This window comes from Pisolithus orientalis (genome assembly GCF_024613125.1).
Source record: "Pisolithus orientalis strain OTSU chromosome Unknown F5J12scaffold_10, whole genome shotgun sequence".
NCBI lineage: Eukaryota > Fungi > Basidiomycota > Agaricomycetes > Boletales > Pisolithaceae > Pisolithus > Pisolithus orientalis.
The window spans coordinates 210,464-234,428 of NW_026260791.1; the positions used below are offsets into that span (position 1 = coordinate 210,464).

General features: G+C 45.0%; 2 protein-coding genes across 2 annotated transcripts; one reads left to right on the top strand and one right to left on the bottom strand.

The window, feature by feature from the left end:
- Nucleotides 1–17,606: 17,606 nt before the first annotated feature.
- On the bottom strand, nucleotides 17,607–18,503 carry F5J12DRAFT_891543 (uncharacterized protein; the record flags this gene model as incomplete). The annotated part of the gene is made up of 1 exon (XM_051747499.1): nucleotides 17,607–18,503. One exon carries the CDS (start codon nucleotides 18,501–18,503, stop codon nucleotides 17,607–17,609), a length of 897 nt encoding a protein of 298 aa, XP_051601029.1.
- Nucleotides 18,504–20,704: 2,201 nt separating this feature from the next.
- On the top strand, nucleotides 20,705–21,213 carry F5J12DRAFT_781977 (uncharacterized protein; the record flags this gene model as incomplete). The annotated part of the gene is made up of 5 exons (XM_051742648.1): nucleotides 20,705–20,726; nucleotides 20,774–20,814; nucleotides 20,867–20,907; nucleotides 20,930–21,065; nucleotides 21,091–21,213. 5 exons carry the CDS (start codon nucleotides 20,705–20,707, stop codon nucleotides 21,211–21,213), a joined length of 363 nt encoding a protein of 120 aa, XP_051601030.1.
- Nucleotides 21,214–23,965: the final 2,752 nt, after the last annotated feature.

The following is a 23,965-nucleotide window of genomic DNA, read 5'->3' on the forward strand; positions in this document are numbered from 1 at the left end:
CTCTCTACATGGTTGCAGGTGAGCTTGGTATACAGTGGCTCAAAAAACTATCCACATGTTTGTATGTTTTACATTAGTTATGACTAAATGCAATGACCCCTAACCATAGCCCTAAACCATGAGTGTATGAAATAAGGTACTTACTCTTGGCTTTCTATTGGTCCATGAATCAAGTGATTTGGATAGGAATTGATAAAATAGCAGCCATTTGAAAATGTCATGTCATGTGGACAGTTTTTTGACTTAAAGTTTTGATTACATAGTTTTGAGTTTAACAAAGTTTAAAATGCTGTGAGGTGCTTACTGATGCTTACATGGTATATCACATGGTCTATTTGATGATTTGTCATCATACAAACAATGCCAAACAATGAATTGGGTCCATCAAGGCTCCCTCTTCTACCCCAACTTATGAAACCATCCTCCCAGTCCATCTGGGCCATTTTCTCAGAGTAATCCCCATAAATATTGGTGCCCACTACAGTAATGTCATCAGGGTATATGTCCAACATAATCAAACCCTTGAAAAATCTGCTTTCAGTCATCCCTGTGCTGTTTCCCCCACCCATACCTGACATGTTCTGCAACTAATCAGTACTGAGAATGCTGGAAATGCCATGGAGGTCAATCCAGCACATCAGGAAATGATGAACAAACAAAACACCTTTTAACCAGTGCATTTTCACCACAGTGCAACTAGTTTCAATGCTGAGGTGAGACAAAACATTCCTGTGCACTTCAGGTGGCATGGGAAGCATGGCTAGACTGTGCTCTCAGCTGACTGTGGATGACTGAGAATGGGTGATTTGGTTATATAAGACCATAGGTAATACTCAGGGCTAGATGGAGTGATGGAATCTCCCTCCTAATAGTTCAGTGGACTATCCCCCCCAGGGCACCTGGACTGTAATGAAGAGTTTTAGTCCACCCTAGCCCTCAACCCAGCACCCCTGAGGTGGAAACCCACCAGATAAGATGTGATTGGATTGTTGGTCATGTTTTACAGTGCCAGATTAACCATCATGGCTTTTTCAGCATTCTCAGTACTGATTAGTTGCAGAACATGTCAGGTATGGGTGGGGGAAACAGCACAGGGATGACTGAAAGCAGATTTTTCAAGGGTTTGATTATGTTGGACATATACCCTGATGACATTACTGTAGTGGGCACCAATATTTATGGGGATTACTCTGAGAAAATGGCCCAGATGGACTGGGAGGATGGTTTCATAAGTTGGGGTAGAAGAGGGAGCCTTGATGGACCCAATTCATTGTTTGGCATTGTTTGTATGATGACAAATCATCAAATAGACCATGTGATATACCATGTAAGCATCAGTAAGCACCTCACAGCATTTTAAACTTTGTTAAACTCAAAACTATGTAATCAAAACTTTAAGTCAAAAAACTGTCCACATGACATGACATTTTCAAATGGCTGCTATTTTATCAATTCCTATCCAAATCACTTGATTCATGGACCAATAGAAAGCCAAGAGTAAGTACCTTATTTCATACACTCATGGTTTAGGGCTATGGTTAGGGGTCATTGCATTTAGTCATAACTAATGTAAAACATACAAACATGTGGACAGTTTTTTGAGCCACTGTATCCCCATAGTGCCATGACTAGATATGACAACAGGATGCTACACATTTGGCTCACTTCAGTCCATCCTCATCTCATGCACTTCACTAGCATCTGTCCTGTCAGTGGTTGGGCTGGGCCAAGCATTAGCTCAGTGGAGGCAAGGCAGGCAGAGCCACTTGGGAGGGCAGGTCACCTGCTCACTCTGACAGGACTGCATAGGCATAGCAGTAGCATCATGAACAGTATGTAATTATTGGGCTAAGACTAGAATGGTGACTGGGCTAATCTATGGCTGTGGCTATAGTGTGAAGAAGAGGGCATGGCAGGTGGGCAAAAGGAATGACAATTGGGTGAGGAGCTGGAGTGGGAGCAGCAATGGTCTGTTGGGGGGTGTTCATCTGATGCAGAAAGGCAGGGTGGCAGTGCTTCAGGCTTGTCACTTGGATGGATGTTTGCTACTGGAGGTAACCAGCATCTATACTATCCATCCTTGTCTCACACATTTTGCTAGCATCTGTCCTGTCAGTGGTTGGCCTGGGCTGAGAGTTAGCTTGGCAGAGGTGAGGCAGGTGGAGCCACTCACCCATAGGCCAGAATGTAGTTGATATAAGCTCAGTGTACTGGTAGTCAGTCACTATATTCACCTGTAGTTGATATAAGCTACAGGGATATTAGTAGAGTATAACAATGAGTGTAGATGAGTCTCACCTCAGTGTACTGGTAGTCAGTCACTGAGGCTACACTAAGTACAAACAATGAAAAGAGAGTATGTGATTAGTAAGCAAATGGCATAGCCACACAATGTTTGCACTCCAACACTCCCCCTCAAACAGAGCAGAGTCCCAGTTTGAATGTGAAATGTTTAGCTGTAATGGAAGGGAGAGCTTTAGTAAGAGTATCAGCAACCATGTCACCAGTTGGGCAATAGAGAAAATGAATAGAATTGTTTGTGACAGTGAAATGAATAAAATCGTAATGAATGTCTATGTGTTTAGTATGTGCATGGTAATTACCATCTTTGGTCAGCACAATAGCTGATTGGTTGTTGCCATATAGAATAGTTGGGTGTTCAAGGGGGTGAAAAACCTCACCAATAAGGCAGTGTAGCCATATAATTTCTTTTGTGGCATGCATGGCTGTGACATACTCAGCTTCTGTGGTTGACAAGGTAACAAGTTCCTGTTTCTTTGATCCCCAGGAAATGGCTCCCCCATCAATGAGGAAAGATAGCCAGAAATGGCATGGCAGTGCTCCTGTGATGCACCATCAGCATTGGCATAGCCTATGAGGCCCATTGACTCTGTGCTGTAGGTTAGAAACCAGCCTTTCATCCCTATGAGATAGTGGTAGACACATTTTAGTGCCTCCCAGTGTGTCCAGCCTGGGTTCTCTGTAAACTGGGCCAGAGTAGATACAATGATGCTATATCTGGCCTTGTTCCAATGGCAAGGTACATGAGTGAGCCTAAGGCCTCATGAAATGGCACCTGTCGCATTTTGGCAACCTTGACAGTAGACTTTGGGGACTGGTTTTGGGTGAGTTGGATATTTGGGTCCATGGGAATGGAGACTGATTTCTGATTGGTGAAGTTATACTTTATGAGTATCAAGTCAATAAATGGTCCTTGTGAAATGGATAGGGTATGGGCATCACAATTGTGAGTCACTTGCATGCCAAGTAGCCAGCTGATAGGTCTAAGATCAGTTATTTTGAATCACAAACCAATTTCAGCTTTGAAGGACTTGACAAGTTCCTTTGAACTTCCTGTAACTGTGCAGTCATCGATGTGTGAGGCTAGAACAAGTAAATGAGAACCTATTCTTGCCACAAAGACTCCCCAGTCAGCCTCAGTGCAGTGAAACCCCAATGCAGCAAGTTCCTGACGCAGGCATTGATACCACTTTAAAGCCCCTTGCTTGGACCTGTAAAGGGTGACTCATAAGTGGGCAACTAGATTCTGCTTTCCCTTTTTGAAACCAGGTGGTAGTTCCATGTAAATTATTTCATCATCATCCAACTTTCCATTTAGAAAGGCACTGTGGAAGTCAAAAACATCAACCTCCCAGTCATGGTACACAGTGATGGCTAAGATGAGTCTGAGGGATGTGAGACAAGCTACTGGGGCATAAGTCTCATAATAATCCACCCTATGAACTTGTATGAATCCACATGTGATGATTTGAGTCTTGTACTTGTCAATTTTGCCTGCTGAGTTCTTTTTGATCTTAAACACCCATTTGCAGTTGATGACATTGATGTTTGTTTGGTGGCAGTCATTGCACTACATCCCACATGTGTGCATTGTCTAGGCTCCTTAGCTTGGATTTTATTGCTTCATTCCATCGAGGCCAGTCTGGCTGTGAGCAAGCCTCATCCACAGTGTGTGGTTCCAGTGCATCAGTCTTGGAAGTTCCTGTGAACATTGCATAAGCAGAGTCATTGCCTTTCAACTCCCACTGTGTGCTGGTATCAGTGACTCCTCCAGCCATGCTCTCTCCACTGCTCCCATGCTGACCCTCAACAGACTGGATACCTGGAGGAAAAACTGTCCCTCCTGCCTGACCATCATGGGTGCCTGCACTGTCATGCAGTGCCCACATGTAAGGTGACTCTGTTCTCTGCTGAGTTGAGCACCTGATAGCTTGCACAGGTGGTTTCTCAAAGTTTGGACCTAGTAGATCAAGAGTCAAAGATGGCACTTCTGGGTTATCAGGTGTGATGAGTAATTCCCTAGTTCTGGGCAAGTCTGGTGGGGGGTTTGATACATCAGTAGTTGTATGATCTTTGGTATCAGCATGCTGATTGCTACCCCACCCTTTTTCCTTCTCCCTCTCAATCTGCAGGCTACATGGGTCAAAAGCTGGTCCTTCCAGCTTCTCAAATGAGATGTTTCATTCAACAATGACCATGTGGCAATCCTCAAGATACACACAATGGCCACTGCTTTGAGCATCAAAGCCCACCCAATGTCCTGCTCATGCCCTAGTGTCAAGTTTGGAAGCATTCAGGTCATGCACCCATACATGGGTACCCCAACATGGTATGTTCATGATATTTGGCTGTTTTCCATATAGCAGCTCATACAGTGTTTTGCCATCAAGTACTTGGGATGCAGTGCGATTTTTGATATAGACAATATGCATTATTGCTTTGCTGCACAGGAATTTTGGGAGTCCTGTCCCATGTGTGACAGCATGAACATGTTCCACAAGGGTTCGGTTCAGCTGCTCAGCCACACCATTGTGCTGTGGCATGTCATGGACAGTAAGTTTTCTTTCTGTTCCATGCAGCTTTAGGTGGCAGCTGAACTCATTGCTTAGGTATTCTCCCCCTCAATCTGACTGGAGGCATTTGATGCTAGCTCCTTGCTGCATTTTTGCCCATACTTCATATTCCTTGTAGGAGTCGAAAGTCTTGCCTTTTGTAGCTTGCAGGTAGAGATGTGTATAGCAAGTATAGTCATCTGTAAAGGATGCATAGTAATGTTTCTTGCCAGGTGTTTCTGTGGGGGAAGGTCCCCACAAATCAGTATGCACCTTGTCACCAAATGTTGTGCAGCACTTTGGCTCACATTCCTTCCCAATAGGCTTATGTGTGGCCTTTGCATACTCACAGGATTTGCACTGACCCATGGTCTCATGTGGTGGATTGAGTCATACTCCTTCAACCATCCCTTTTGTCAACATCTTGCAGATTGTTACTGGTGCTATGTGGGATAGCCTTGCATGGAGCTCTTCCATGCTAAGTGTTTCATTGGTTCCTGTTGCCTCAGCAAATGGCTGTTTTGCTGTTGTGTGCTGTGCACAATACAGGCTGTTGCTGACTGGCACTTCTCCCAACAGCCTTTTACAAGGGTCAAAGATGTGACATGTTGCATCATGAAAGAGTGCAGCATAGCCTGCTGCTGCAAGCCTACTGATGGACATAAGGGTTACTCCCATTGATGGTGTGTACAGAATGTTCTTTAATAAGACACATGTTGTTGACTTTCCATTTGGGATTTCAATATGCAGGCTGCCTCATCCAATGGCATTGAAAGTGCATTTATCTGCTGCAGTAATGGGTTTTGGAGGAATGGTTTCAAAGTCAATGAAGTGATCCCTATGAGGGGATAAATGTTGTGAAGCACCACTGTCATAGGGTTCAACCATAGTAGTTGACAACATAGAGTCTGCCAGAGCTAGGGTGGCATAGGGCAGTGCTGATGTAGTCTCTGGCTCATCAACACCTCCTGCACTGTACTCTGCCAGCCACACTGCATCAGGCTCAGTGCCCATTGCTTCTGCAGCTGCATTTGCCTTCCCACCCCTTGAGTCTTTGCCCAACATGTCCTTCTTCCCTCTAGGCTTCCAGCCCTTTGGGGCTTTTCCTGCCTTGCCACTACCTTCTTCCCAGCAGTTTTCTGCCCTGTGGCCAGTCCAGCCACAGTTGAAACAAGTACCAGAGAACTTCATCTTTTGACCTTTGCTTTTCCTGGAGCTGTCTGTGGAAAATGCTACATCTTCTCCTGGAGACTGTCTTTCCCACCACCTTGGATAACAAAGTGATTGTACTCATCAAGTATGTAGGACATGAGGGAGTCTGAGGCAATGGTTTGATTTAGTAACTTCATTTTTGATGAAAGTGATGAGAGTGTTGAATCGTAGCTGTGCAGAAGTGAAGCAAAGACTATATTAAAGAGATCTTCATCCAAGACTGGTTGACCTGCAGTTGTGAGCTCTTCATGAATGGTTATCATCTTGTCAAGGTGAGCATGAGCATCTCCTCCATCCTTCAGTTTCATTTCACCAAGCTGACATCTCAGCTCAACAGCAATGACCAAGGAGTGATCTTGTAATTGACCCTTCAAGGTCTCATGGTATTCATAGGCACTGGATTTAGATATGAGGCACATGTAGAGGGAGTCAGGGATTGAAGCTGCAACATGTTCTTGCATGAGGGCATCTGTTTGCATCCACTCTTCAAGGTCTGCATTGCAGTCTGCCATTTCAGCCATTTCAGCTATTGTTGTTGGTATCCATGCTGGTGAATTCCCCACTCTGGGGTCAATGGGCATTGCCTTCATGCCATGCAAGTGGCCTAGCAAATTTCTTCCTCTCAGCAATGTTTTGAGTCTGGACTTCCACAGAGGCCAGTTCTTCCCCAAAGCTTCCAGCTTTGGGATCTTGTGGTAACCATCACAGGATTTGCTTGTTGACATATTTTAGCTGTTTTGAGAGGTAGGGTAAATTTTCTTCTGAGACTTTGAACCTAGTTACAAAGCTCAGGGCTCATAACCTGTAGTTGATATAAGCTCAGTGTACTGGTAGTCAGTCACCATATTCACCTGTAGTTGATATAAGCTACAGGGATATTAGTAGAGTATAACAACAAGTATAGATGAGTCTCACCTCAGTGTACTGGTAGTCAGTCACTGAGGCTACACTAAGTATGAACAATGAAAAGAGAGTATGTGATTAGTAAGCAAGTGGCATAGCCACACAATATTTGCACTCCAACACAGAACCCTGTGGCTGTGTGCCTGCCAAATGCCCAACCCAGAGAGTGGAGTTCTTGGTTTCAGATACAGCATTAGCTAGGTGCTGGGATGCAATTTGCTCTAAGGCTCATATATATACCTGATAGGCTAGTGATTTCCAGCATCCAGCAATGCAAATGATTTCTGGGTCTACTTTCTTGGCAAGGAAGAAGGAGGCTCCACCGATACAAAAGGAGTGGCCAAAGTGGTTCCCCCATCCCCATGCTGATAGGATGTTGTTGATGCACTCCATGGCATGGGTTTTGACTATGGGATGGGGAAGACATGAGGAGTCCCTCCATGAGAATAGTGGGTCTGAGGCTGATGCTGGTGTAACCATGGCCATGTTGCAAAGGGCTGCCAGAGGGCAGAGACTACCCTGTTCATTCAGGAAAACTGACTGTGTTTCTCCAGGTTTGGCTGTTTTGGCTGTGGGTAGGTCTAAATGGGCATAGGGGGAGCCCTTGAGGTCTGTCCCAAAGAAGGCATTGCCTCTTGTGAGATGGTGGCTTGGATTGAAGGCTGCATGTGATACTACAGACACTTTGCCAAAATGCATCATCCCAAAGAAGGCACATGTCAACATTGCCCAAATGCAGGTATCAAATGGGTCTGATAGGGTTAGCAAGGCTTTCAGGGCTGATAGCATAGAAATTGTGATAGGGGGATGAGGAGGGTGATGGCAACACACTCCAAGGTTCTCAAGGCCACAGAGTGACCAATTGATGCACTTGAGGTGGGAGTCATCAAGTGGAGCAGGCCATCCTTGTGTGATGTGCCATGCTCAGACTGCTGATAGGTACTCACGAGCAACAGATGGTGCTACAGGTTTGAATGGCACAGAGGTGCCTGAAATTCCCAATTCAGGTGATGTGGGGTCTGAAGCTGCCCATAGGGCAAAGGAGTGTAGTAGCAAGAAAGATGCTGGGAGGCACTTGGCTTCAGGGATGGAGAAAATATTGCAGAAAATGTGGAATTTGTGGATGCCTGATCCATATGCTGCAGCATCACATAGGGAGGCATGGGATGTGGTGGCTGCTATTTGCTGAATTATTGGATTGGCTATTGTGGCAGAGGGGGGGTTGTTGATGCCTCTCCACAGGAATAGTCGCTCTGCAGCTCTACATTCCAGACGAAGCAGAGATGGATTTAGCTGCAGTGCAGAGGTGTTTGTGGTAGGAGATAGCATCATTCCTATAAATATTCTAACATGTCAGCTAGGTAGGGGGGGATTGGGGGATAGACTTGGGTTGAGGCTGCCAGGAAGCCAGTGAGGAAACCCTTGATGTTGCCATGGAATAATGCATTGGCTATGTTGTCCTGACTGGGAACATGGATTGCCTGCACTGCTATGTCTAAGTCAGCTTGGAGAAGGTACAAGTGGCAGAGGACTTTATTGATCTGATGGCTGTGGGAGTGTCCCTTGTTGGTAACCATCACTACTCCGAAGTTGTTGGAGTGAACTAGTATATTGCAGTGATGCAAAAGTGCAGGTAGGCTGATGTGTATAGCCATTAAGAGGCCTAGCTCTATGGAGACCACTTTGGCCCATCCTATGTTGAAGGCCTGGTCTGGCCAACCCAGAACTCTGGCTTCCATTTCCATATGGCCCAATAGGATCCTATTGCAACCCCAATTCTGAAGGAGGAGCTTGGGTCACCCCACCAATTGATGTCTATTGGGTCTGTATGGCTCAGTGATATCTCACTCTTTGATTGGGTCAATAAGGTATGTATCCATGGTAGATCGCTCTGCACATAGTGTGGAGATGCTTGTTGAGTGCACTGTGAGCAGAAGGATGTTGTGAAGATAGATAGTGAATGCAGGAAAGGGCAGATTAGTGGGAAGATGCAGGATGCATGGACAAGTTTTCCATGGAGGCTCTCAGTCTCTTTTTGAGTGTGCTGAGAGCCTGGGGCTAGCCAGCTCTCCAGTAGCTGGATGAGACATGTCTGTTTTTCTGATGGTAGAGCTACAGTCTTTGCTTCAAGATCCCAGTTGAAACCAATATACCACTGGCATGAGGCTAGTGGGCAAGTCTTTTGTTCACTCCATGGCACACCAGCAACCAATGTTAGGTTTATGAAGTCGCATTCTGTCCAGGTCTGGTCTGGTGTGTGGAAAACTATGAAATCATCAACCCATTTTTTTATTAGGTGACAGCCAGCTTTGTTGCAGATTGCAACTAGCATGTCCACAACTGAACCAAATACTCCAGTGCTGGATGATAAGCCAAACATTAGCACTCTGTCTACATATATGAGACCTTGCCATGCTATGCAAAGAGCTGCTTGTTGTGATGGGCAGATTGGGACAATGCAGTAAGCTGATTCTATGTCAAAGGTGGCTGCTAAGGAGCCTGGCAGTAGAGAAAGGACCAATGCAGCTGTCTCTTCAAAGGTTCCCCAAGCCATCAGAAAAAGGTTTGCATTGATACCAGAATTGGTGGATGAAGTCAATGGATCATCTCTGGGAAATGATAGGTCATGCATTATGTGGAATTTGTCTGAGTTTGGCTTTGGTACTGCACCTAGAGGTGAGGTGTGAAAAGGGCCAATTAGAGCTTCAAGCTCAAGGGGCAAGAAGCCTTGTGAGTAGTGGCCAGCTCTCTGCTCTGAAGTAATGTATGCTTCAATTATAGTGGGGTGGGATAATGCTGAGCTGTGGTTGTCAAAATATATGGGTATGTGCAGGGGGTTCATGAATACCAACATCAAAGCCTGTTCATAGGCCAGAAAGGATATGGGACCAGTCATTTAGGATATCATATTTACATAGTAAATTCTTGATGCAGTTGGGTATCAGAGGAGTTGTGATGCAGTGTGGATCAGATTCTGGGGCAGCAGGATGCAGCTCTGTGGGATGACTCACCACAGACTGAATAGCTGTGCACATTTCAACATTCAGGGCCAAATGAGCAGGAGGAGTGCACAGCCCAGTTGAAGCAGAAGTGGCAGCCATCAGGTGCAATAAGGGTATGTTTTCTCTTTCCATTTGATGTGAGTGTCACAACTGGTTTGCCTGCTGCAGTGGATGAGGCTGTGCAGTTGGATGGTAAGTGCTCTGAGTGGCTGCAGTGAAAGCAACAACCATGATTGTTGTTGGGATGCACTGGCCTTTTATGGGGGAAGGAAGGAAGGTCATTTGGTGCTGAGTGCTTGGTGGTGGTGGCTATAGTCAAGCTCTGTGCAGCAAGGAGTGCATGGTTGCTTGCAATGGTTAAGGCTGCCATGTCAAGGCCTGTGAGGTCATGCTCTGGATTAGCATGTGCAATCTCATGCTGTTGTATATCATAGTGCATGGCCACTAGCCAGCTGTGTGATGTGCTGATACCAGTGACCACTTGGTGGTGGGATGCCAGGGCATTGGCACACTCTTCCCCATGGTGGAAGTGAGTATGCTCTTCTGCAGTGCATGCAGCATTTATCCAATCTGCAGTGGATATGGACAGTTCATTTGCCCAATCAAGTGACTTTGTTGCAAAGCCCTCTGGTGAGGATATAAGTGTCATATCCATGACTTTTGGACTCAATCCTGGTCCAGTCTGGACCCCTAGCCCCTAACTCCGGTCAGGTCTGGTCCTGGTCCAGCCTAGAGAACCTAACTCCAGCCTAGAGAACACAACTCCAGTCCTAGATAACCCAACTTGGGCCTAGGTAACTCAAGTCCAGTGTTTTTACCCCTATCTCCAGTCCACTCCAGCCTCCTGGCCTTGCACTGCTCCACCCCAGTCCTCCCAGGTCTATGTCCAGGTCACCTGGACATAACTCCAGTCTGTTTTCCCATGTTTGCACTATATTTAGTCTAGTCCTTTTGTCTGACTGGTGCTTACTGTATGAAACCTGTGTCTGACTCTGGTATGCTGGTCACCCAGACTTTGACTATTAGCCTTAGCACAGCCCCTATGGCTGTCCATGCTCTTGCTAATCATCTTGCTAATAGCTTATCCACAAGTCCAGCTTCATGTTCATTATCCTGGACCAGCCACATGTATTTAACCCCTGTACATGCCTTGTAGCACCCTCAGTCAGAATATCAACTTAGTATTACCCTCGAACTCTGTACTACCCTCAAATCTGCTCTATAGCTAAGGCCAAGCCTTAAGCTATCCCTGGCCCCTGTCCCAGACTTCTCCCTGGCTTGCATAAGGGTACAGCACATAAGCTGAGACCAAGGGAGGTAGATCCAACCCTGGACCAGCTTCCCCCTGTGTGCACTCCAAGACTGGCCAGTTCCCCATGCTACTGGCCTTGTTCCCATGCTCCCAGCCTTAAGTCCAGTCCTCCAGACTTGACCCCTGACCTCTGGCCCTAACTCCAGTCCAACCAGACTTGGCCCCTGTCTCCCAGCCTTGACTTTGGCCACCCAGTCTTGAAGCCCAGTCACCCAAGGGTGAACCTGTACTTGACAATAAGATGCATCCTCACCTTTCATGTTCACTTTGGCATGGGCCAAAAGGGTTAAGAGGGAGTACAGTACATAATGGTACATTTTGAATGCTTCTTCAACCCTAGACAAGATTGCTGTGGAGTGCCCATCAGACTGTGCTCAGTAGATTAAGGGGTAACAATGGGCAAGGCCATGGCAATGTAGCAAAGTTGGCAGTACAGTGGAATGGTATTATGGTGAGCAGAAACAGTTACAGTGTATGGTGACAGTTAAACAGTGCAGTAGCACGAAGGTGATAACCAATCCATTGTTTACAAATAGCATGGGAACAAGAACAAGACTTATGAAGGCTTAACAGGCTGACTTTGAGGCCTGGTTGGATTGGTGGGAGGACAACTTGCTTGGTATCCTCCTTGTGGGAGGTGGCAGCTTTGCGAATTCGTTCCAGGGTCATTGCATCAGCCACCAATGGTGTCTAAGCCCCAGCATTATGGTTGCCTGGGGGAATGGGCTGCTCCTGGTCACATTGGTTGTTGAGTTGATCCATTAAGGTTGCTATAATGGCTTCATATGTTGCTGGTGTTGGGGGGTCCAGGTTTGTTGTCATGTGATTGGCCAGTGGGCTGGGGGTATTGGCCTGGCTGGTTGACTGCGCTGGTGCAGTCAGTTGGACTCATGGCTGTGCAGCCTGCACTGCTTGGGGTTGAGTTGTTGCTGAGTCCAGTGATTCAGTTTGGGTTGGATGTTGGATGAGCAGCAGAGGGGGTGGTGCTTGGGACTGATACCTGGTGGTTTGTCTGGTCTGTGGGTGCCCTGATTGCAACAGCTGGGGGGTCTGTTGGGGTGCTACTGCATCAGTTCCAGATGCCATAGTAGAAGACAGTGTACTGCTTGAAGGGTTTAATTGGAGGCCTAGGTGTTGGTGCATTGGGTTACTATTGGAATAAAAGGAACAACAAGTGAATTGAAAGGAATGACAATTGGGTGAGGAGCTGGAGTGGGAGCAGCAATGGTGTAGGGAGCCATATACTCCCTGAGGCTGGAACAGGAATCTGTCACTAAATTTTGCAGGCCTCTACAACAAACCCATTTCAGAATTTTTCCTGCTTGTGTCCTCATGTTTCCTCCTGACCCCTGTCACCCTTGGAGTTTCTACTGACCTTCAGCATGTTACTCAGTCATCAAAATGCTGATCTGGAAATTCTGCATTTGCACAGAGTCACCTGGAATTCAACAGCCATGCCACCACTCAGCCACATCACCAGTCATCCATGCCACTTACCTCTAAAAAAAACTCTGGTTTCCCCTGTTGCCCTAAATTCTGCAAGCTGGACTTCATGCCAGTATGCTATGCTCTGCCCTCCTGTGCTGCTCAGCTCCACCTCCCACTGGTACACATGCTCTTGTTCTGTCAGAAGATACCCCTTACCATTGTCCCATTCTTACTCTTGTCTACTACCCACTGGACTATTTCATGTGCATCTGTATTTTGCTGATGTCTGACATCCATTCCTTTATTTTCCAGTCTTTTAGTTTTTCTGCCCCACCTTACTCCAACTCATACCTACTTCTCTTGTACTATATAATTCCACCATGATGTCAGAAATAGAGCACCCATCTTTTGGAGTCACTATCCAAGTCATTCACATGTCTAGGTGTTCAAAGTGTCTGCTGTGTACTCTGCATCTACTGTGCCTTCTGCATTTCTGTGTCTCACCTCTGTGTCTCACAAGTCTCAGAAAAACTTCTTCATGCCAAGGTTGTCACTTGGAATTTCACAAACAAGTCTACTCATACCCAATTCACCTACATCTCTGTGGAATTATATTCTGTGCCCCACATTTGACTCCTTGATCATCTCTACCATCATATTCTACATCTCCTTCCTACTCAGCACCCCTTGGGTCAAGCCTAGGGATTACCCTGCAGCTTCCCCCCCCCCTAATCACACACTACCCAGAGGTAGTGTCCCACATCGTTTTGGAGCCCACTGTGAGGGGTCTGTAGATCTGGAAAGGAGATCCTTACAACCCACTTGTCAAAGAACTGAACTCAAAGAGCTCCTAGAGCCCTTCCACAGACTATCTATTTCTTCATCAGAAATCTTAATCCTGGTAGCTGATCCCAGAGATATTTCAGAGCCACACTCATCAGACTCAGATCTCAGTTTAGACAAGATCTTTTGGAGCCCAGAGCCCCCAGCATTTTACCCAGCATTTCCAGGAGGTTTTGACTTTGATGAACCCTTCAATCCTCCAGCAGAGCATCAAGAACTTTTTCCTCTCTCAGAACTAACCTCTTCTTTGTCCTTGTTATCTAGTAATTCCAAACTCACTGCCAAACAACTTCTTATCCCTTCACAATCACTCACTTTAACTCCCGCTGTTGTTTCCCCTGCCCAAGTTCCCACTCAGAATACCTCAGTTGCCCCACTCTTAAATTCTGCATCCATTCACATAATGTCTGGAGCTAGAGACATGCTACTCAGGGGCTCTAACAAAGCCCCAAAGTTTTCTGGTCATACTGAAGACATCACTTGCTACCTTGAAGACATGGAACAACTCTGTGTCAAAGCTGGCCTTGACACCAGGAAAGATAAAATCCACTGGGCCATCTGTTATGCTGATCACAACAAGGTGGAATTTTGGTCCACCTTAGATGCTGCAACCGATGGCTTCAATGACTGGGACATGATTTCCAAAGAACTCCTGAACTACTACCCAGGTTCCTTGGTGAAAGATCATCACTATACCAAAGCTGACCTCAAAACCTTACTCTACCATCAAGTTCAGAAACCTATGGGATCACTGGAAGATCTCAGTAAATACGTCTGGGAATTTCAATGCATCCTCAGCCTTGTCCAGAAGAAGAAGAAACTTCCTGATGACTACATCAATGAGAAATTCCTCAAGGGGTTTCCCCTGAGGTTCTGGAATTCCTTGCCCATGTGATTGCAACTTTCTGACCTAGATCATGACATTGATGAGCCTTGGGAGTTTGATCTGGTCTACAAGCATGCTAACTACCTGCTCAGTTGAGCAAAATGAAATCTCCCTCAGCCTGATTCTTTGGCTTTGTTTCCCCAGAACTCCACACCCCCTTCTTTGTTGACTGTTCCCACTATCTTAAAATGCAAGTATGTACAAGTTGCCCAGCAACCTGCTTCTGCCCCGCCTCCACAACAAGGTCAAGAAGGCCAATTCCATCATTCCTTCGATCCACAGTGTTTCTTCTGCAGGAGCACTGATGGTCACTGCACAGCAGAGTGCACACTGTGTTGTGAATATGTACAAGCCAGGAAATGCACCCTGATAGGGGAAAGAGTATTTATGCCTGATGGTTCTGACATTCCTAGGACAGCCACTGGCCAAAACTTTAAAGAAAAGATTGACAACTTCCTTGCCATGCATGACTCTATCATTGCCTCAGCAAACCTCATCTCTGTACAATGTCCTAGCCAGTCATCGAACTCATCTTGAGGACATGATACCCCACCTCATCTCATCAGCATGATGTTCTTCACTAATGAAGAATCCATGGAGTTTCAGGTCGACTTACATCCCTCCTCCTACCTAATTGATGAAGAACTAGAGAGTAATACCAATGAAGAAGACCAGCATGCCCTGGCAAGAGCTTACACACAAGTAGAAGAATTGAAAAATAATATCAAGAAGAAGGTCACTTGTTTTGACAGTGTAGATATTCTGGCCCACCATCCACAAAACCCCATGACAAGTCCAGTGCCTGCTAATGTGTCAACCATCCCCAGGACAGTCATTAATTCCACACCAACCAATTCCATCCCTTCTACAGAGATCCCAGCCATTACTAAAACTCCAGTCATCTCTAGTCCCACAGATCTCCAGAAATCCAAGCCTACAACAAATTCTGCACCCCAATTTCATTATCAAAGTGGTTTTGACAAAGCAGCAGCTACCAAACAACTCATAGACCAAGTCTTAGATGCAAAGATAGAAATTTCCACTAAAGATCCCTTAGCTGTCAGCCCAGAGATTCACAAGCAGGTTAGAGAGCTAGCTGTGATGAAGAAGATAACCATTGGGAGCTTAGAAATGGCGTTGGAAGCTTCTGCCTCTGCTACCTGGGCATCCTATGAACAGTATTGGGTCAGAGACACAGAAGGGAAGTGTGTAGGCCTCGCGACTGCACCATTACATGCTGTTGATGGCATCCTAATGGACAAACTTCACATCAAATGTATCCTGGACAGTGGATGTCAGGTAGTGGCCTTGCGATAGGAGTTGTGGGAAGCCTTAGGGGCCCCCCTCCATACTGACATGACTATGACTCTGGAGGCCACTGACCAGTCCAAAGAAAGCACCCTTGGGGTCATAGAGAATGCCACCTTGCACATAGGAAACATCAAGGCTCATCTACAAATCCAAGTCATTGACCACATGCCTTTCAACTTACTGCTCAGTCAACCCTTCTTCTGCTACTCTCCAGCATCCTCCATGATTTCCCTGATGGAGAACAGTCTCTAGAAATCTGCAACCCTAATTCTGGGAAACATGTTTTAATCCCAACACAACCTTGCAACAGACTGCATCCCCTTCCACATTTCATAAATTCCAAAGACATTGCAAATGTTGATGGTTGCAATGTAGTGCCTTGGTGCTCCTTTGGGTATAATGGCACCACATGCCAGACATTCACAAACACAATCTTCATGGGCAATAGCACCTTCAGTGAATTGTGAGAGAAATACAGGGTTGAGTGAAGACATCATGGAGCAAAGTATGCACTCAATGTAAGAAGATATGGTGCACTCACCTCAACTTAAATACATGAATGACAAGCAGTACCAGGTGATGGATCATGGCATCAGTACACTAGGGGGTACCCCATGGACATGAACATCATCTCTGTGGGCAATGCAGGCCCATAGAATCATCATCAATGCTGCAACAAATGGGGTAAGGTAGGTAACTTGCCATTGCAGTGTCATCAACTAACCTGCTGCTGTAATCAGCCTGGGGGGAGATTGAGACATTTCAAGTTTGGGTTTGAGGAATTGTTTGGCAACCTCCTGGTAACATGAATATAGAAATCAAGGTGAGCCAGTGGTAGCAAGTAAGAACACCACTTACCACTCTGCTGGCACTACTGTATGGAAATTGAGTTGGAAGAATGTACAACTGACTGACCTGCAACCACAAGGTTGGCAATTGAGTCAGAGGAATGCACAACTGACCACCCTGCAACTGCAATACTGGAAATTAAGTTGGAGGAATGCATGAGTGACTCACCCTGAAACCACAATGTTGGCAATCAAGTTGGAGGAATGCATAAATCACTCCCCTTCAACCACAACATGGGCAAATGACTTGGAGGAAGAGTGAGATCAAGGGAAAGAGATGGCCACAAGATTATCTGAACATCCAAACATGTGATCACATTTGTGCATTATGTTTTGATATTACATTTGTCAAGTCAATACACATTGCATGAAGCCTTGAGCAATTAGTGTAACATTCTTGCAATGAAAAGCAGTAACTACCATCAGGTAGTGTTGCATTGTTCATGGCAACAGGGTTGTTGAAAAGAGTGTTGCAACATTTTGTCAACATTTCAACAATCATACTAATTTTGTTGCAGCATGTTGCAACACTTGTTGCAACATCTATACTACTTTCATTGCAATGCATTGTAGCACCCTTGCCCCTTTTGTTGCAATGCATTGTAATGTTGCAACACCCATTGCAATGTCTATACTACTTTCATTGTAATGCATTGTAGCACCCTTCATTGCAATATGTTGCAACACCTTGTGACCACCGTATTAATTACAACTTAATTGCTTATCTGCTGGCATATGCAGTTGGATAGCTCAAGCACATTTGCACATAGAAGTATGACATATACATGATGATGAGACAATTTCAACAAAGAGTATGAATTACAAAAAGCTTAAGGAACTGTCTTCCTTTTCCTAGCATGAATGATTATCATCAAAACATACATCCCAATTGAATTGTGTGACTTACTTTGGCTTCCTTGCCACACCATCCTTGAGTTCACATCACTTCTTCTTCACCCTATGCACCACCAAACTGTTCTCCTTATCCACATCGCCTATCATGTTGTCTCAATGGGCACACAAGGATGGGACTGGTTTGCATTTAGGACAGCCTAGCAGAGGGTCCCCAAGTGCCTTGGAGGCTGGTGGCAGAGAGCTGTCATCAGATGGGGTGGGAGGTAACAAAGGCAGGTCTTGTGTTAAGTGCTCATATTGCCCCGCCATTGTGAAATAGTCCAGATATGAATTGGTAGTACTACCAGTAAGAGACATCAAATGGTTTGTAGCATGGACAGTTGCAGGGTTAGAGCTAATGAGGGGTAGGCCATCAAAGTTCCACTGTGGTGTAAACATCAACATTGTGTTGGCCTGGAGAATGTTATCCAGTTCCATGCCAAAAGAGCCAAAATCCTGTGAAGATAAAAGATGATTGGAAATACCAGAAGGCTGGATACTCACTGAAGGGACAAGAGTGTGCTTGGGCATTGTGACACTTGGAAGTCCCATGATGGAACTGGGCATTGCAATGCGTGAAGGTGTTGCAACATATGCTGGAGTTTTGGCCAGACTTGCAATACTCAGATGCATGGTCTGAATGCACAGTGGCGAGACAATAGGATAACATGATGTTGCAAGAGCAGAACCTGTGACAAGTTGGGGTGGAGTTGTTGCAACAGACATACCATCACAAGAAGTTGCAACACTTAAATACCAAAGTGTTGAGAATATAAATATGAGAGTGGAAGCATCACTCAACGTTTCCGAACACCCAGCATTGTTGACCTCCTGGTCATCATTGATGCCTGAATCATCACCTTCCTGGTCGTCACCAATGCCCACATCATCCCCTTTGTTGTCCTTGCCAATGCCTGCATCATTACCTTCCTGACCCTCACCAACATCAGCATCATCTTCATCATCCATGTTCCTGTGGTTGTCAGGCTCATCATCATTGTCACCCTTCATGACATCAGCACCATCGTTTGCATCACTGCCCTTGTTGTGGCCTGTTTTCTTGCTGATGGAGGAGGCTGCAATGACAGGTACATTATCATCTTCCCAGTCAGCATTGTGGCTTTTCTAACTAAAGAATAAAAACTTATGAAGCTTGGAGTCAAGGAATTCTGCATATGCTTGCACCACAGTGGAGTCAAAGTGATGGTAAGACTCTGCAAAATTAAGTCCATATCTATTCTTCCCAATGTGAAGGCTTTACAAACACTGTTGTGTGAGCTAAAACACAATTAGTAGTACTTTGCTCACCTTGCAACCACACACTACTCCTCAGCATCTGCCAGATCTGGCCCACCCATCAGAACTGAAAAGGACCAACTGGTCTTTTGTGACAAATGGGTGAGAACCTGCATGAGTGCTGGCATGCACTGCTGTATATTACTGAAAGAGGAATGAGTGCTAACTGCCCTCAGCATCACAGCCAGTGTTCCCACCTTCTACATGTTTCAGCATCAACATCAGCACTGATTTCATTGTCACTCTCAGCAGGGGGCATCTTCCTACTGGTATGTTGCTCGTTATGGATGCACATAACTTTGTCTTGGATCTCTTGAGGTTCCACCCTAAACTTTTTGTCAATCTGATTGCAAAGACTGGAAATGTTACTATTGGTCAAGATGTCAGGCTTGACCCATGAGGTATAGTACATTTTTGAATAAATTTCCAGCAGCTTTTTTATGCAAGTTTTAGCTTTCATCAAGCCATCAATAATGGTCAATGTCTTCTTGTTCACAGCCCGATTTTTCCCAGATCCTGCATGCCAGCACAACCACTGTCATAATTGCTGCATGAAATTCAGTGAGCTCTTCCATGAAGTAATGTGGTATTGCTGACCTGTTGGCACTTGGTGACAGTGTCTCTGAGGATCTTGTCCTGCTCAAGAGTCAATGATACATCTGGTGGGAGGTCCAGGAATGCAACAGCCCTCTTGAGCCAGAGTTGTGACCATTGTTTGAAGACAGTTGGCCAGTATCATGAGTATTCCTTGGTGCTCATACTCAAGTACTGCACTAACTCATCCTGCAAAAACTTCTTCTGCTTGGGGGTTGTCCATTCCTTCCTTGGCATGTCTACAATGTGATGCCAGTCACTAACCCTAATGTGTACTGTGCAACAAAATCAAACTTGCTGGCAGCCAACAGTTATAATGCAATGGACAGAGAGTCAAGACAAGGTGAGGCATATAAACAAAACATTTTATACCTAACACATTGATGCAGAACATGCTGATACATTTGTTGCATTCAACAAGGAGCACATCAACACATCTTATCTTACACTAGGTGATCTACATTGATTAGGGATCTAGGCCACTGCATTCAAAATGAAAAATTAACACAGATCCTAAAAGGTATTTGTTGGCAAGTCTTCTGTGTAATATATCAATGTATCTTATGTTACAGATCTCAGTGACTGCAGAAAGCCTCAGATTCATGGAATGGCCACCAAGCGAGAGTGAAGGCAATGATGGTAGTCTGTCTTCATGCTTGCATAGCACATTGATGTGTCTTCATACAATGCATCCATGTATCTCATGTACAGATCTTGGCCACTGCAGAACACATCAGATTCACAGAATGGCCACTGAGTAACTATGCAACCAGCATGTAGGAGAAAAGTGCAAGAGCAAAGACAGTGATGGCGATTCAGATAAATTGGAGATCTTCAATTATCAAATACCACAAGTCATTGTTCTCAAAACTGTGGCAAGTGCAGGGTCAGTGCATTTGGATAGTGAGAGAACCACTTCATTCTGTAGTACTTCATAGTGTCTAGTGGGTAGTTCTGGAACAATAAAATGCCTCTTGTATGCATCCCAGCTACATCTGCACCTTCCATAGCATTCATCAAGAGGTCCTCCAGAATTTGTGATACTAAGTGAATATGACCATACATTTCCTTGGTAGGATCATTCAGGTTGTCCCAGTGTTGCCATTTTAACATATGCACTTGTGACTCCAAGCCATCCACCTTAGACAGAACAGCCCAAATTTTTGAATAATCTCCACTATCAACATAGTTTTGGCATAGGTTGTCCATAAACAAGTGACAGGAGTTCCCTATTATTGCCTTCAGTGAGTGGTTGATCTGATCAATGGAATCTGGCCCAGAGCACGATGAAGAATTGACATGAAACCACCTATTGGGGTGCAATGAGGCATGAAACTGTTCTGGGTGAGTACCTCTGACCTGCCTGGGCCTAAATCCTTGTTTTTCCTTAGGATTGCTGAAGGGTCTCAGGTTACAGGATATGGGGAGTGGAGTGAGTGTGCACAGCAGCTTAGGGGACAATTCTGTGTCCTGTCATTCACTAGGATTGCCAAAGGGTGTCAGGTTATAGGATATGGGGAGTGGAGTGAGTGCACACAACAGTTCAGGGGATGGTTCAGTGTCCCATCATTCACTGGGACCACTGAAGGGTGTCAGATCACAATATATGAGGAGTGGAGTGAGTGTGCACAGCAGTTCAGGGGATGGTTCTGTGTCCAAATGGATCGCCCTAGACTCATAAGAGTAAGTAGCTCACTGTGACAACTAGTTAGAAACCCAATCATACAAAGAAGTCTCCTCCATACTGGAAAGAACTCTTGGCTCTGCCTCGTTTTGCCTTGAGCTTGAGGTTGATTTCATCTCTATGGCTGAGGATGAACAACAGCCCTGAGCCGAGAAGCATCCTTCAGAATAAAGAGAAATAGATTTGATACCTCTGATAGTATTTCATTCAATAAGCCTGAGCAGCCAAAACCTTTTGATCTTGTGTTTTGTATAATTTCAGCTTCCCCATGTTGAAGTTGTCAGAGTAGTGAGAGCATGTTGCCATGATAGGAGATTTACTATGTATGCCTATTACAGCAGATAACCATATACACACAAATGACTAATCCTAATCATGTATATGCTTTGTACCTATTAGCACATTTGCATGTATACCCTTCAGTCTCCAGACATTCTGTAGCACAAAGAATTCAGACACTAGACAGTGCCTCCCAGAATGTCCCAAGACTATCCACCTCATGTCGAAGTTGTCAGAGTAGTAAGAGCATGTCATTGCGATAGGAGATTTACTACATATGCCTATTACAGCAGATAACCATACACACAAACAACTAATCCTAATCATGTATTTGCTTCATACCTATTAGCACATTTGCATGTACACCCTTTAGTCTCCAGACACTCTGTAGCATGAAGAATTCAGACACTAGACAGTGCCTTCCAGAATATCTCAGGACTTTATACCCATGTGTTTCATGCTGTTTTGTTTCATATTCCCAGTCTGATAGTTAGATTTTGCAGAGTCATGCACATGTTTAGGCAAAAATCAGTTGTTAATTTGTGTATACAACTAATAGTGTTCAAGCAAAAGTCAGCACAAGACAGATCACTGTAACTGAATCAAATGCCACAAATACAAAGCCTCTGCCATGGCAAGGCCATGTTGCGAAAGTCAAAGAGCAAATATGTGGTCACTTAATGTGCCATTATGTGCACATATCATAGTGTCAATAGCCTCACATGTATAGCCATGAGCAGTGAGATATTGTGCTGCATGAGCACCAAGCACCTGGGCATGAATATAGGTAGCTGTATTTTCAGAGTAGTGGTGGTGACTTTCTGTGATCCCCCTAAGACTCCATATGTGTGCATATATAATTGGGCTTGTACAAGATCCAGAATCACACTGAATCAGAGGCAGAGCTGAGGTCAAAGTGAGAAGTTGGATGTTGACAAAGGACAACATCATCCACCCACCACTCATGGAATGTCCACACCCTTGAGAAGGCATGGATTGGGTCAGTTGAGGGGCCACAACATCAGCAGGGAGAATGGTATATGACACTAACTGGTGGATTCAGCTACTTCATCTACTGTCACCACTCATGGTAGTTGATCCTCAATGCCCTTCACCACCATATACACTAAGGCCTCATGAAGTGTGTTGGTCCATTTCCATTTTGCCCAATGAAATGAGCTCCCCACACAAGTGGCTCCTCTCTAGTATAGGATTGTGATTAGTTGGGGAGAATTTGTAGTATGAGACACTTACTCAGTGTGATGAACACTGGGGGGGTTTCTGACAACAACTGTGTAGAAACTATCACCTGTGTCTTTGAGGAGGTCTTGAACTGCTGGTGACTTGTTGAGGAAGGTGACCAAGTCATGGGTGGTCGGTTCAGGTAGTATTGGTTGTAAGACACTATCCAATGTTTGCATGACAAGTTTTGCCTTGTCCATGGAAGTACACTCAACAGTGATGGGGAGTGGAGGTGACAACCTCCCACAAAGGATATATGGACTATAACGACATGGTTTTCCATCATTATCTGAATGCATTAGTCAGTTGAAGAGTCTGACTCACCACCCATGGTAAATGCCAGGTTTGGTCCCACCTACCAAGACATTGTAGTGCACAGCAGGTGATTCTAGTCTCATGCTCTCTCATTTTATAACCAGTCCACTATCTAAGCACCATCTCCAGGCTTCAATTAGTCCTCAGATCACATAACCTCAGGTGCCAAATGCTAAGTGCAATGTGCAATTCACCATCGCCAAAGTCTACAGTCTGCAGTCTAGGGAATGCTTGTGCTCCATGTTACACAAACTTCTTCAGAGGTGAGTGATTAGGAAAGAAGCATCACTGAAAAACCCTGAGGATGAATCAATGATGTCCAATCACCTGCCATTTCACCAGGATTTTGCCTTATAAGTTTTAACTTTAATCCTGAAGATCAACATACTGCAAACCCCAAGGATGTCCAACCACCTGTCACATTGCCATTGTCAAGATTAACCCTGAAGATCAACATGTATGTTCCTTCAACTTTAAATCCGAGGCTAGATGAAAAGCATGTTACTATAGGTCAGGTATTTATTACAGCAGTTGTGCATTCAGCTTGCTTTCAACCCCCCTTTCCTACTCGTCCTTTGTTACTGGTATCAAGTCACTGTTTATCATGCTGCATATGTGCATCAAGCTGATATTGCTGAATGAAATGGGACTCCACAGTTTCTCTATTTCATATATGCACGAGGAACCAGCCATAATGGTATGTGTAATGATGTTCACATGAGCATGAGATGACTGACTTACCCCTCTCAAGACATTTCAGATTCTTATCGATGACTCCAATGACAGTGATTCTCCAACTGATACTAAGGTTCTGGTGGCATCCAATGTCATCTGGGATGTTACCAAGAAGGAGGTGTCATCAGTGAGCATTCCATTCCATTATGTAATGAGCATCTTGCTTATGGCCTTAAATTTACAGCCCAAAACTTGCAAAAGGGGTGTCAACAGCTCTCCCTCACCTGTGGCAGTGAAATGGACTAGGGGGAGTGCTTGAACTACCTAAAGGGTTAATAGATCTACCCACTTCTTTGATTACATAAGTTGTATTTGGTGTGTTGTAAAT